The sequence below is a fragment of the Cavia porcellus genome, unplaced genomic scaffold, assembly GCF_034190915.1.
Source record: "Cavia porcellus strain 051 isolate PalLab524CR breed Dunkin Hartley unplaced genomic scaffold, mCavPor4.1 scaffold_5, whole genome shotgun sequence".
NCBI classification, from domain to species: Eukaryota; Metazoa; Chordata; class Mammalia; order Rodentia; family Caviidae; genus Cavia; species Cavia porcellus.
Genome location: NW_026947488.1, coordinates 105,398,936 through 105,413,785, shown reverse-complemented (window position 1 = coordinate 105,413,785; position 14,850 = coordinate 105,398,936). Strand labels below are relative to the sequence as shown.

The 14,850-nt window shown below is 36.4% G+C and overlaps 1 protein-coding gene across 1 annotated transcript; it reads right to left on the bottom strand.

The window, feature by feature from the left end:
- Positions 1-10,143: 10,143 nt before the first annotated feature.
- Positions 10,144-12,018, bottom strand: LOC134476182 (protein kinase C iota type-like). The gene has a single exon (XM_063249496.1). The coding sequence runs from the start codon at positions 12,016-12,018 to the stop codon at positions 10,144-10,146; it is 1,875 nt and encodes a 624-aa protein (XP_063105566.1).
- Between the last annotated feature and the right edge of the window lie 2,832 nt (positions 12,019-14,850).

The window sequence follows — 14,850 nt, the reverse complement described above, 5'->3', positions numbered from 1 at the left end:
AACACTTTGCTATAATTCACATGACTATTTAAAAAGTGTAAAGTTGTAAATTAATTTTAACTGAAGAACAAAAAAATAAAAGTTGCGCATTGTAATGGGATGCTTTGTGATGTTTCAGTACATGTGCGCATTGTATAATGTTTAAATGAATCTAGAAATATTTAATACTGCTGGAGTATTACTCTTTCCACCTGAGACACAGACACTTCTTAAACTTTGAATTTTTAATAATTATTTGTTTCATTTTTGTATTTTTACTATTTGTATAAATATTAGGTTCTAAACACATGTACAAATATTTTATAGAATATTACAAATACAGTAAGTTGAAATGTGTGTCTAAATGTAGGTGCTACATAACTCTTCCTACTTTATCATTTCATCATAAAACTCAGAATTAAACCTTTGCAAATTTCAGTTTTATTTGTAACACACATATCAGTGTATCCTCTCACTAGGATATCCTACCAAAAATGCATAAAACCTACTGACTTTCTTCCTATACTCTATTTTACATTGTAGGATGACTATTTCTCTTTTATTACCATTTCATTCTGATTGCACATCTGTTTTTTTTCCCAACAGTGTGTCTTCTGTTTCATTTGTTAGAATATCTCATCTATTTTTTGCAATTATTCATTTTATCTATAATCAATTTTAATGTATAATATAGTAACTATGCAACTCAACATTGACAACTATGCTGATTTCTGTCCTATTAGACTTAATCCAAGGAGTCCTGGGTCCTGATGTTGCTTCTGTTGCATTATAAAGGAAATATTGATGAATAAGGAAATTTTATATTTTTAGCTTTATAATTGCCTGGTTAAAAAAGCTTTCCTGTTCAATACAATCCATAAATATGAGTTATTCATATTACAATTATACTAAAGAAAGTTTAGAGGAGAAGAGGTGTAAAGATTGTTGTTCATGTCACCTAGAAAAAAATGATAATCTCCCATTATGTGCAGGCATCAAGGACGATTTCAGCAAATAAATTCACTCTCATGTACCCAACACTCATAACTATAACAAGTATAGGCACTGAACTGATAATTCTCTTGTATTTCTTTCCTGTGTATAATAGTTTGGTTTTAAAACTAGTACTAAGGTCTTACTTGGATTACTGTTTTAGGTGAGTAGTTTTATGTATACATGTATATGGATGTATATACACATATGTGCATGTCTTTCTGTATTCATATGTATAAACATAAACATATGTCTCTGTGTTAAAATTTGAACCCTAATTGTACTCTAGTATAGCAGGTTTTTTAAAAGCCTTAATAGCGAACAAGAAAATATATCTGTTTTAACTTAATAGATAATCTTATTAGTGTTTTTACATATGTCCAGAGTTAAGATATTAGAACTCCAGATTAGCTAAATTTAGACATGATTTTTCAGTGAAAATATCTTACTTGTCCTAATTACTATGCCTACGTTGCCACTATAGTCATCTACTCAAAACACATGGATGCTTAAACATACTATCCTGAGGAAGATAGGTTTATAGAAACACCTTTCATCCTGGATGTGTGGAGTTCTATGAATTCCATTTTATGTACATGTCAAATTCTTTATCCTGTTTGGGAAGTTTTCTGCCATTAACTCTGTGAAGAAAACTTTTATGGCCTTTGTGCCGTCTCCAGCTTTTCATTGATTCCATTCAAACTTATGATGGTCTTCTTTGCTTCCTCTCGCACATACTGGATTTTTTATGATCTCTTAAAATTTTTAAGGAATCTTTCTTTTTATAGTCACTAGCCCCAATCCTGTACTCTAGATCTGATATTCCATCCTTAGAGATTTTTGATCTGTTGTGTATATTTTCAGTGGTGATTTTAATCTGAATTGCTATTTGATTATGTTTCAAGGATTCTGTTTCTTTCCTACATTGGGCATTCACAGTTTCCAACAGTTTCCAAAGTCCTGTCCTTTTTAAAAATCTGTGTCTGCTTTAATGTCTTTCATTTTGATCACCATTTATCTGTGTACTTGAGAGATTTTTTTTTACAATGTCTTCCATTTGTTTTTTTTTACTTCTTTTGCTATCATTTCAGGAAATTTCAACACTTCGCTTTTGATTTCCTTTATCTCACTGTGCTCTGGACTTGTCAAGGGTGGGCTGGGGGGTCTGGGGTTGCATTTTGATTCTGCATATTTTCATATTCTCCTTTTACTTTATTTTGTTTTCTGTATTGTTGCTTGCAGATTTCTTATGGTAGGCATCCTTATCACTAATATTTAGAACTCCCTAAGAAATGTCTTTTGTCTATCCCAAAAACCTATTTTCCCAATTGATTAAGGATGAAAAATTGTTATCTATTTGGCTTGGCATCCAATCCTTTGGTCCAGAACAATGAATGTGACTGTGATCTCATACAATCACCTTGTTATCATACAAGGGACAAAAACATAACATATATTAAATCCTGCCCAAAGTAGTACAGTTGTTAATAATAGTAGCATCAAGTACAGGCTATCTACTGACAAACTGTAACTGTCAACCTGACAGCTTTAACCAGAGGAGCAAATTTTACAGTTATATAACAAAATGCAATATATATTAGGAACTTGTATGCAATGATTTCCCCCTAAATGGAGTGATTTTACCCTGTGTGTGAAGAGAGAAGAAATTAGAGAGATAAAGGACAAGACAGAGAGATGAAAAAGTTCAAATATAGTAGAAGCAAGGCTGGGGTTTAAGGATAATAATTGAAATTTTTGTAAACTGGAGGACACAGGAGACAAGAAAATGAAACTGCAAGTGAAGGGGTATTGAAGTAAACCAGAAAGACAAGAAACAATATTCATGCATGTGAAGCTACCAAATCAGGAGATAGTTGAGGAAAAGAGAAATAAGATGAATAGAAAAAAAAAAAAAGAAAACTAACTGGTGAAAAAAAAAAAAAAGAAAGTGGAAGAGAAAAGAAAAAGACAAAATAAAGGCAAAGTAACATAGCCACAAACAAAACAAAACAGGCAAAACCAACCAGACAACAAACAGCCAGACAGAGAAAAATAAAAGTAGGAAAATTCCTCTGGTGTCCATAGTTCTTTGGCAGTTTCCAAGTCAGAATCCAGCAATGCATACTCCAGTCAAGTGGGGCTTGTGCTGCAGCCTATGAGCATGACCTTGGCTTCTGGGTATAGGAACTGGGGCAGATCTTTTGTTTCCTGCATTCTCCTAGAGCTCTTTGATATAAAATGCTCCCACCCACTTCTGTTCTTCCTGTCTGTGGTAGGACGTAATGCTCACCTGATGACCAGCGGCTGCTTCATATTCTCCCTCTTGCTTCAGACTGCTCCACGCCACAGGTCCTGCCTGCAAGAGTGCACACCCATTTCCCAGTCTGTTCTTGCTGGGGCCGCCTGCACTGGCATGCACGCCTGCGGCTGGGCCTGTTCTCTCTTAAAGTGAGAACAGAGGATTGGGTAAAGAAGAATTAAAATATATCTTATATGCATACAAATTTGAAACATGTATCAATGAAGTAAAAAGCGAACAAATGTTTTTCTTCACGGACTTTGGAGCTCTTTTAAGGCATAAATTTCTAGCAGGTCCCTGTCTTTGTTATGTTGGGTCACATTATCTGCCAAAGATTCACTGGTGAGAATTCTTACACTATTACTTTCTGGCATGTAGGTCTGAACTTTCCAGAAGTTTTCCCTTCAACTTGAATGTATTGAATATCATCCTGGAGAAATGCATAGAAGTCCACACCCTAGTGTTTACCACTGTCCTATCACATGCAGTTATTTAGTGGGTGTACAATGCAGCTAAAAGAAATGTAGTGTTTTTAAACAAATATTCCAGTTCAATGGAAATAAAAATGAAAGCACCTGAGATAAATATGGGAAACATTGGGCCTATCTTATGATATATATTTGTAGAACACAGAAAAAAGTGAAGTAATATTTCCAAAAAACAATTTTAAAGATTCTAAACTAAAAAAATGCTAAAACTATTTTACAAGGTAATTTCCAATACTTTAATTATATGTCTGCACCTCTGATAATATGATGTAGAGTAATGTTTATTCAATTTCCTTGCACTTTTTTGGTGAAGGTAGGCTAACTTCTGAGGTTGTATAAAGAAGTTGAATGGAGACAGCATAGATCTGAACTTCTTAAAATGATACGAGATGGATGACATAGATCTGGAAAATAAATCTATATGATTTTATGTAGCACAAATATACATAAAATATATTCATAAGGGAAGGTTGTAATATTACTGACTACATGAATTTTTTATTGCACCATAATAATTATTTTATATGAGTATGGTCAGAAAATAATATGATAAAATTACTGCATCAAAGTTTTCAGTGCAGTTCTATTGCTCATATAAATATATCAAATTTCAAAATAATCCCTTTAAATGAGAGAAATTTCCAGGAATATTTATCTGTAAAGTCCTCAGATTAGCAAAATCAAGTTTTCAACTTATGATTATATATATAATAATCTACATTTATATATTATGATGATTGTATAATAATCTATTATATATAATAATCTATATATTTCTTATATCATGTATAATGTTCAGTGTAATATCTAAAATGTAAATTAAATTAATTTGCTAAACATTAGAAATTTAGAAAAAATACTTTCTTGTAAAGAAAACTTTATGAATTTGAGCATATTTTTACTTTCTTTTTATAAAATGAATACTAATTTAGATTATATAATATAAGATGATATTTCAGGAAAATATTTAAAAACCCAATATTAATAATTTGAAAGATATATTTGCAAATTGTTTCTGAGATGAGTTGTGCAACATTAAGCAGAAACACCAAAATGACACCTAGGATTTGGAGGCAGATTTATTCTATATGGCCGAGCACTGATCAGGATCATTCTGAGAGTATCAGGCCCTGAAGGCTCAAGGAGAGAGGATTTTATGGGATTACAAAGGGGAAGTCCAAACACAGAGTACTTGGCTGTCTTTGGTTCTTAAAGTATGCCTGCCCCACAGTGACCAGCTGTGCATTACAGTAGCCAGCTGTTTCTAGCGGATAGAAGCAATCGGAACTGCAACAAGAACTATTACCAAGGTGACTAAAAGACTGAAGTTACTGGCTTGGGGGTGGGTGGCGGTCACATTTTCTACTGCAGCTACACACAGGCATTTATCTTCCCCTCCCCACACTCCACCAAGTTAAAACAATTTTATAATTGCATTTGCTTTATACGAATCCTGAACAAAGTTTTTATAAAATTTAAAAGATCTTCCATGAAACACATGTAAACTAGACAAGCCCTTTAACATAGAATAATCTCATATCAACTGTAGTTCATTTTTATTTAACAACAAAATTACATCTCTTTTTATTTTGGATATTCAACTTTCTTTAAATTCACATTATCAAATAACTCACACTTGAATTTTACAATGAACACAAGAAATTTTAAGAATAAGAAACATTTCTTTCATTTACTATGAATCAAGTAATTATTATTATTAAAACTTATAATTATAAATTTATATGAATAAAATCTATATGCATTTTTCCTGAGTGGTATTTCCAGACAGGTATATTTCTGTAGTTGCTTGAACATTTTGATCAGAATGCATTAAGTTCTGTAATAACTTCAAAATTCTAGGAGCTTACCACAGGGAAGCTTGTTTTTCTTTGATATCACCATGCACTCATGGTCAGTTCTCTTTTTTTCTAATGAGGGTGCCCTCTTCTCGATCCTAGCCATGTTAATCAGGGATTTCTCTAATATATTTCTGTATAGTAGATATCTATCTGCTTTGTCTCTATGTGAACAGGTTTCTGTGTCTGTAAATGTGTATAGATTATATACATGTATGTGTATATATATATTTCCCGTTGGCATATAAGAAGAAACTTATCATTAGACATTGAATCATGTAATTATGGCAACTGAGAGTTCCTATCTGCTGTGGAGACTCAGGAGTGCTGTTGGTATGACTCACAGGCTTGGAAGCTGGGGAGCCCGTGCTTCATAGAAGTAATCTGAGAAATATATAAGACAATAAATATGGACCACTTATACATGAAAATCATTTAAAATCCTTCATATAATAAGCAAAACACAAAACATCTGGGGCTGGGCAAGAGGAACACTGAAGTCAGAAATCATGGTATAGCCTCATCATTGAGCACCTGTTGTGTTTCTAAGTGAAGGCATTTGATTTATGTCAGTCTCCTGGTATCTCTGTTCCTCTAGGTAATTCCCCTCTGAAATAGATGTATAGCACAGCTCCACTCTGGTATTCAGTTTTCTACTACTGTAACAAATACTTGAAATAATCAACTTATAAAGACAAAAGGTTTATTGTGGTTCAATTCTGGAAGTTGTACTCTGTGACCTGTTGGCCCACTGGCATAGGCAGCTGGCAGCATATCATGGGCCAGGGTGTGGGGTGACACATAGCAGAACAAAGCTGCTCACCTCATGGCTGGGAAGAGAAGAAGAAGGGCATGAGATCCTGCTGTCCCGTTCAGGGGATTCTGCCCAGCGACTAGAGACCTTTCACTAGATCCCAACTCCTGAGAGCTCCACCACCTCCTAGTAGCACCAAGCTAGTGGCCTTTAAGGGATAAAAGAATCGAACTCTAGCTCACCAATAGGGTCACCGTAGACAGCTGAATTACTGCACCCAAAGTGCTGCTCCCACAGTGAACACTCAGACATCAATCATTACTATTGGAAGAGAGAAGGTGGCAGAAAGCAGATGCTAAAGGGCCTGCACGTCTGCCATTTGCTTGACCACTTTAGAGGGTACTCATTCATATGCCCTGCCCAAGCTATCTTGGGTCATCTCATACCATGAAAATATTATTCATTCAGGTGCAGTAACTCAGCTGCCCATGATGACACTGTTGGGTGAACTAGAGTTCAAAAATATCATTCTCTGAAAATAAGACCAGCTCTTATGTTAAATTTTGCTCCAAAAGATGCACCAGGACTTATTTTTCAGGGTAATTTTATTTTTTCATATACAAAAATCTATATTTGTTCAAATACAGTCTTGTCACTTTTTTCTAGAACACTGTTATAGTTCTCCAAACCCCACATTATGGCCTGAATGTCTTGAAATTCCATTTCTATGGAAATATTGGCCCCAGCCTCTCATGTCCAGCAGTAGAGCTCTCTTAAAATGTGCACATCTCATCCACGTAGCCTGCTCACAGGGCATTGGAAACACAGCTGTCAGTGACTTTATCCCATGAATTTTTCACCCAAGTTACAATCCCTTGGAGGCTGGGCTTCACAGAGTTTCCATTAAATCAAGTATTAATTAAAGACTTAGGAGACAGTTGTGGCCAAAACATGATGGCAGTTAGGACCATGATGGTTCACACAGATAAACAAAAGATTGCAGGCACCAAAATTCAGAGGATGTTTACTTCACATGAGTGAATTAAGTATGTCTATTACAACACACAATGTATTGAATTTTTAAGATTCATATTATATACAACCATGTCCAATTGTTATTGCATCCACACATTGTTCATTACTTAAAACAGTCCAATACACTAGATCTTCAGTGAGTGAGGAGTGAAGCAGAAAGCAATTGAAAGTCACCATGAGTCTTGGTTTGGAGCTGGCAGATTTCACTTTAGGTTTACTCCAGATTGAAACTAGTGAAAATGCAGTACCATCACCATGGCAGTTTTACAATATGGCTGCAAAATCTTTTCATGGCTGTGATTTGAATTACATGTTGTAATTAAAGGTTTTTAACATGAGAAAAAAAGTGGTACACAAATACAGGTTGTATTACGACCACCAAGGCTGCATGCTGCATGACAAAACAAATGTATAAAGTAATTGTAGCATTACTGAACCAGGTACTTGAAATTGAATTCAGGCTGAATATGAATAAAAAGAACTGATCGCAGGCTTATGCAAAGTAAATTATGTCTTAGAATATCAAAAGGTCAACTATTCTGATTGTCAACTGCCTTATTTTCCTGGTAAATATTTTGAGAAGACTTTTTATAATAACTGCCATTACACTAAAAGATTGCAAAAAAATAGAATTGTAATCAAATTCCCCATAAAATATGCAGAGTAAATCTTACTACATAAAAATTTTAAAAACCACATAACACCCCGAATAAAGGTTGACTTCACTGAAGAAAAATGCTGCTTTTGTGCATAAATCATTGGTGCAAACTGATAAGGCTTTCTGGGGCAACAGAGAAGATGATCTATAAGAGTCATCTGTTTAAAATTTGTTCAGAAGCATTCATAAGGTTGTAAATTGCTGCTTATAGCATTAATAACCTTTCTATTATTTAAGTGAATGACCAAAGAATAATGGGAAGAAAATGTTTCTCAAAATAAGGCCAAAGGCCCAAAGCAATTCTAATGTGGGCTCAGTAGGAAACATTTTAAACAAATGCCTTGTGTGAGTATTTTACTTTCTGAATGCCCAATGGCAAAGAGCAGCTCTTAAAAGCAGGAACAGAAACATATTTCTGACAGGTCAGAGTTCTCTGCAAGTTCATGTTGTGTACACTGATTTTGTTTTTAAGCAAGATCCGAGTATTACCAGAAACATAGATTCCTTGCAAATGAACATGTCAATCCTTAGAAACACTTTCTTTTGATGTTTTCCTTACTTTTCAAATTTAGCTATTTGATGGAAAGATAAAATATGACTCCAAGCTTGGGAAAAGTTATATTTCTAATGAAACGGGGCATCCAAATGAAGATAGAAAGATATGTTAGTAAATGCCTACACATGTTGTGATCCTAAATTTAGAACTAGATAGCTTAGCTAGAATTAAACTTCAGTAAGATTGTGCCATTGTAACTTATTTAGACAATGGTTTTTACTTTTCAAGTCCTTTGCACAGAAATGGCACTGAAACAGATCAGTGCTGTATCTGGCAGCTGTGTAAATAATAAATTGCTAACTATGAATTTTAATAAAAATAGAAGTAAAGTTCATTTCTAGGGCAGAGTTCTTCAAATTATTTTACTACAATTTGTAGTTAGCAATTTGTCATTTCAAGAGCTGCCAGATACAGCATTGCTCTGTTTCAGTGCCATCTCTGTGCAAAGGACTTGAAAAGTAACCATCATAGTCTAAATAAGTTACAATGGCACAAGCTTGATAATGTTTAATTCTAGGCAAGCTATCCAGTTTTAAATTTAGGATGACTTAAAATGTGTAGGCATTTACTAAGTTATCTTTCTCTCTTTATTTGGATGCCCCATTTCATTAGAAATGTAACTTTTCCCAAGCTTGGAGTCATATTTTATCATTCCATCAAATAGCTAAATTTGAAAGTAAGGAAAACATCAAAAGAAAATGTTTCTAAGGATTGACATGTTCATTTGCAAGGAATCTGTGTTTCTGGTAGTACTCAGATCTTGCTTAAAAACAAAAATCAGTGTACACAACATGAACTTGCAGAGAACTCTGACATGTCAGACATATGTTTCTGATCCTGCTTTTAAGAGCTTCTCTTTGCCACTGGGCATTCAGAATGTAAAATACTCACACAGGGCATTTGTTTAAAATGTTTCCTACTGAGTCCACATTAGAACTCCTTTGGGATTTTAGCCTTATTTGGAGAAATACTTTCTTTGCATTATTGTTTTGATGTCCACTAAATATTAGAAAGTATATCTATGGTGTAATACTTTAAGATGGTTAAAGTTTGACCTAGGAGACAGAGCTACAAGGTATGTGGTTTCTGCAGAGTTGTTCAAAGTTGTTACTATTGTTTTTGGATTTCCCTGAATATTACAAAATCAGGGGCCTAAATATATAGGTCATATAGTTTGGGAGCAAAACAAGCATAATGAGATATTATTTTCCAGTATAGTAAATAAAAAAATCAGGAATATGTCTCCAAGCAACAAACGGAATGTGTTTACAAACTTGGTAAAAAGAAATTGCCTCATCATTAAGTCTTATCATAAAAAGTAACTTTGTCAACCAAAAACCAAAATCAAGCAGGGCATCTTCATATAGAAATAGGAAATTAAAATGATCTTCCAGGCAATTATAAAAGTGTCAGTTGAATGCAAGCTGGTAACAAGTTTTGTCATGCCTTAGATATACAAACAGATGCTTAACTGGAAGGTGACAATCAGACTCATTCTTCTTATGTGAAAAGGGGATTGATGTACTCAAAGTCCAAATTCATCTATGCTGTTCATAAAGTAACTGTCATCAGGTGTGAGCTGGACAGGTTCGTTGGTAAATTCAGGGTCAAAGTTTTCTATCCTGAATTCTGTACCAATACTTGTCTTAAAGGGAGGAGGCACTTGCTTTTTTCCCATCATGTTCCAGTCCAGATTGTTAAAGAATGGATGCTCTTTAATATCGATGAATCCTCTCTGAGGGTGACAGCCCAATCTTACCTCTGGCTCCTTCTTCAGAAGACCCTTGAGGATGCTTCTGGCTTCGACAGACAGGTGATTTGGAATGTTGACTTCTCTTTCTAACATAGATTGCAAGACCTTGTATGTGTTTAGATCAGAGTTCTTGGGACTGTCTGCAAAAGGATACGGAGGCTCTCCCACCATCATTTCGAACATGACTGTTCCAAGATTCCACCAGTCCACACTGAAACCATAGCTTTTGCCTCTGATGATTTCTGGAGCCAGATAACTGAGTGTGCCACAGAAAGTGTTGGTCTTCTCGCCTGCCTTCAGTCCTGCCTTACATAGGTTGTAATCGGTAATTTTAATGTGTCCGTCCACATCTAGTAACAAGTTCTCCAACTTCAGATCCCTGTGTAATATCTCATGTTCATGAAGAAACTTGATAGCTAAGGAGATCTCCCCGGAGTAGAATCTCACATGTGCTTTGGGAAAGATTCCGAACTGTTGCAGATGGTATGTTAGGTCTCCTCCACTGATGTAATCCAGGATAAAGAAAAATCTGGTTGGTGTCTCGATGCAGGAATGCAGGCCAACCAGGTAAGGGTGGTTCAAGCTCTTCTCCAATATTTGCTTCTCTACCTGGAGACGAATAAGGTTTTCATCGTCCTTTCTCACCACTTTCATGGCATAGAGGTGATCTGTTGTTTTATGCCGAGCTAGTAAAACTTTACCGTAGCTTCCTCTCCCGAGGACACGGAGAAAGTCAAAGTCTTTAAGAGCAGAAGAGCACAAAGGCCTGCCATTTTCCTCACCAGTATTTGTCTCATTCTCATCATCTATTTCTTGCATACCCACATGACTTTTAGGATTTGGTGAGACTACTTCCTGTTTGGGATCTAAAGCCATGGAAACCTGGTTTATTGGCATTGTGCATTCATCATGCAAAGTATGGTGCTTGCATGGAACTCTGACGAGTGCATGGCACTTCTTATGAACTAAAATTTTACAGTGCATACATTTGTATGCCTTGCGTCCAAATCCCCCCGTGGGGTCTGAGCAGACAGCACAATTAGCATGCTTACTGAACCTTTTAGATCGAAATGTGTGGCCGTTAGCGCAGTGAACCTTTCTCAAGTGTCCTGAAGCTCTACAGCAGATGGATTTATCTTCTGGAGAAGGTGTCTTAGGCTGTTCTTGTACCCAAAACACCTGAGGAGCCTCTGGAAATGATGGTGGGAGAGCCTCTGTATCCTTTTGCAGACAGTCCCAAGAACTCTGATCTAAACACATACGAGGCAGAGGAGTTTTTGGCACCCAAGGCACTTTAGGATCTTCTAGTATGAAAATCACCTTTCCATCTTGTGGTAAGCAAGGCACTTCAGTACGTTCAGATACACAAGACACCTCAGTATATTTTGGTGCACAAGATGATGTATGAATTAGTAGCTCAGAATCTATATTAAGCTCAGAAAGCATAAATCCATCTTCTAATTCCAACAGAGGTAACATATTGTATGGATCTCTCTTTTCATCTACACATCTTGTGGTGAGGTGTTTATTACCAAATGAGCAGGTGTCTAGAAGTTCATTGCCCTCAGAAGAAAAAATAATTCTCAAGGCTTGTGTCTTCTTACCCCCACCTACAACTTGGGCCTGTTGGGAGGTGGTGTAGGCCATGGAGGTACTTGAGAAGAATAGGTCAGAGAAGGGTTGGTCATGCAGGAAAACTGGCATACAGGGCTTAATGGGTGAGGAAGGCCTTATTGCCTTTATTGACTGTTCAGGGTGGGGTTGGGCATCTATCCCTGCCAAGAAATTCTCAATAATGGCTCAGCCCAGCTGGTCGTATTGTAGGTTTCTTAGTGTTTGGTGGTTGCTGGACACTGTGACATTGGTCTCTACTTCTGGACACCTTGGTCTGTCTGACTTTACTGCTGCCAGCTCTGCTGATACCTGCCCAGAGCTGCTGAGTATCTCGGGGGCTGTTGAAACTTGCCCATGGATCTTTTGAGTTTCAGTTTCATTTGTATCTGATTCCAGGGAATTTTGGGGTGGGTACCTTGACGTTAGCTGTTCACAGTTGGTTGGTCTTGGGGAGACCGTCTCTGGGCTGACTGTGAAAGTTGCATGCCTTTCATACCTTGGTCTGTCTGACTTTAGTGCTGCCAGCTCTGCTGAGACCTGCCCAGAGCTGCCGAGTATCTCAGAGCCTGTTGAAACTTGCCCATGGATCTTTTGAGTTTCAGTTTCATTTGTCTCTGAGTCAACAGAGTTTTGGGGTGGGTACCTTGATGTTGGTTGTTCACAGTTGATTGGTCTTGGGGAGACCATCTCTGGGCTGACTGTGAAAGTTGCATGCCTTTCACACCTTGGCCTGGATGGTGTTAAGCATTTTCTCAATCTTAGACATAGACTTTCTCTGCCTGGGGTCCTGGGGTTGTGGCCTCCAGATGTGGAGAAACAACTCAGCATCCTCACCAATGAGTGTCTCCAGGCAAATGAGCTGGGGAGGTGGCCGGTACTGGATTGTGATGTCTTCTACAAGGGTTCCAAGTTCTGTTTGGTCATGTTGACAGGAAGTTATGTCCAATAATTTGAGGTCCAATAACTGAAAGAAAGCCTATGGCTCAACTTTTTTGTCATGCTAAGTAAATCAGTGGCTAGTTATTTTATTATTTTATCTACGTATCTGTGAATCTATTTATCACCTATTAGTTTTTTACATTTGCATTTTTCTTATTTGTACTTTGCATCTGCACAGTGAACTACAGTTATATCCTCAGATATTATTTTTAGATACACACTAAGAGTCTTCCTAAGTCACAAAATTGGTCTATCTTGTGATCTCCTTAACTCAGATGCCCAGAGTGCTGGGATTATAGTCATACACCATCTGTCTCATTCAGCATGCTATATATATATATATATAAACAGCAAATCTGGGAAAACTCCTGGCACTCTCAATCATTGTGACATCTTCAATTTTAAAGCAATGTGTGTACACTGCTACTTTTCACAGTACTGGGAGGTCTTTTGCATGTAAAAAAGGCCTTTTTTCTGAAATCAAGTACTGGGGATTTGAACCTAGAGAGCTATGAAATTTTAGGGTGTTTTTCTTTCATATCATCATTTCTATTTCATTAGGTAGTACTGAGACTTTCTATAAAAGTCCACATTAATTTTTCTTAAGAGATAAAAATATTTGTTTCAGTGTATAACATCTGTGTGTGATGATAGTGGCTCCATAGGTTCTAGTTTTAAGGTACACACATGTGATGAATTGTTGAATTTTAGCTAATGAATTTAATACAAAGTATAGTATTCAGTATTATCACATATTATATTTCCCCCAAAATAATATATAACTAGATTGACCTAACTAGGATCACCCCACCTCATCATAACCATGATGATGACCAGGATCTTGCAGAAGATTATACCTTGGTAGTTTCTTGCTTCATAGCTACTCTGTAATGACATGTAAACAAGGACAGTTTGTTGAGGTGGTCAGTTACTTTCTGACTTGTTTTTATTTTCTGGAAATCAAAAGAGTGGGGCAGGATAGTAAATGGTGATGACATGGCAGACAGTTTTGTAATCACCCAAGTGGTGATAATGAGCATGTACACAGAGCATTTCAAACTTTCCTTTTGGCCGCTTGGAATCACTTCCTGTCCTATCCCAATCAGACCATGTACTATCTACCCCAAGTGGATAGTCTGCATTTTTAGATGTGAGGAAGCTATCGCCATTCAGGAAGTATTGTTTTTGCTTTTTTAGAGAGCTTATTCACTCAGTACAACTGCACTGATGGGGGAGAACAGACACAGAGCAGCCCTTCACTCTCCCAAAATGAGTAGACCATGCAGGAGGAATAGAACCTCCCAACATGGATTCACTCTGTGTGGAGCAGTGGTGAATCGCCCTGAAGGTTACATAAGGGCAGCAAGACTATGAGCTTGAATGTTAATGACACGTCTGGGTTGAAAGCACAAGGCCCATAGAGTGTGAGATTTTAACAACAGTGTGTTAGTAAATGTTTAATAACCAACATATTTGTTTATGTATATATGTGTATTACATGTACACACATGTGTATTACAAATTGTGCTGTTTTAAAAGCCATGTGACACACAACTTATAAAGAATAAAAACATAGTGCTCTTTCCAATGAATTCACAGGATGCTTTTTATATTTTTGAATCCATATTTGACCTATGCTCCCACCTGACAAACTCGTATAGTTCCAACACAAGTGCTGGGTGATACTTTTCTCTAGATTAAGTAGTAAGAGAAAAGTTCAAATATCTGGACTTATGTCTGTATGTTACTTGTTCCTCAATGATATGAGTGACTTTTTTGCTGAATGGAATAATGATGATTTTGGGGTAGGAGAAGAACATTTTCATTTTGTGCGCAGCTGACATGACAGATGCAGACATGACACACTTTTAAATTAAGCACATTTTTTAACACTATTCTTTCTCATTTTCTTAAGACTGCAGTCAG

Coding starts and splice junctions, on each gene's coding strand:
- LOC134476182 (XM_063249496.1), bottom strand. CDS start 12,018: ATGGCCTACACCACCTCCCAACAGGCCCAAGTTGTAGGTGGGGGTAAG.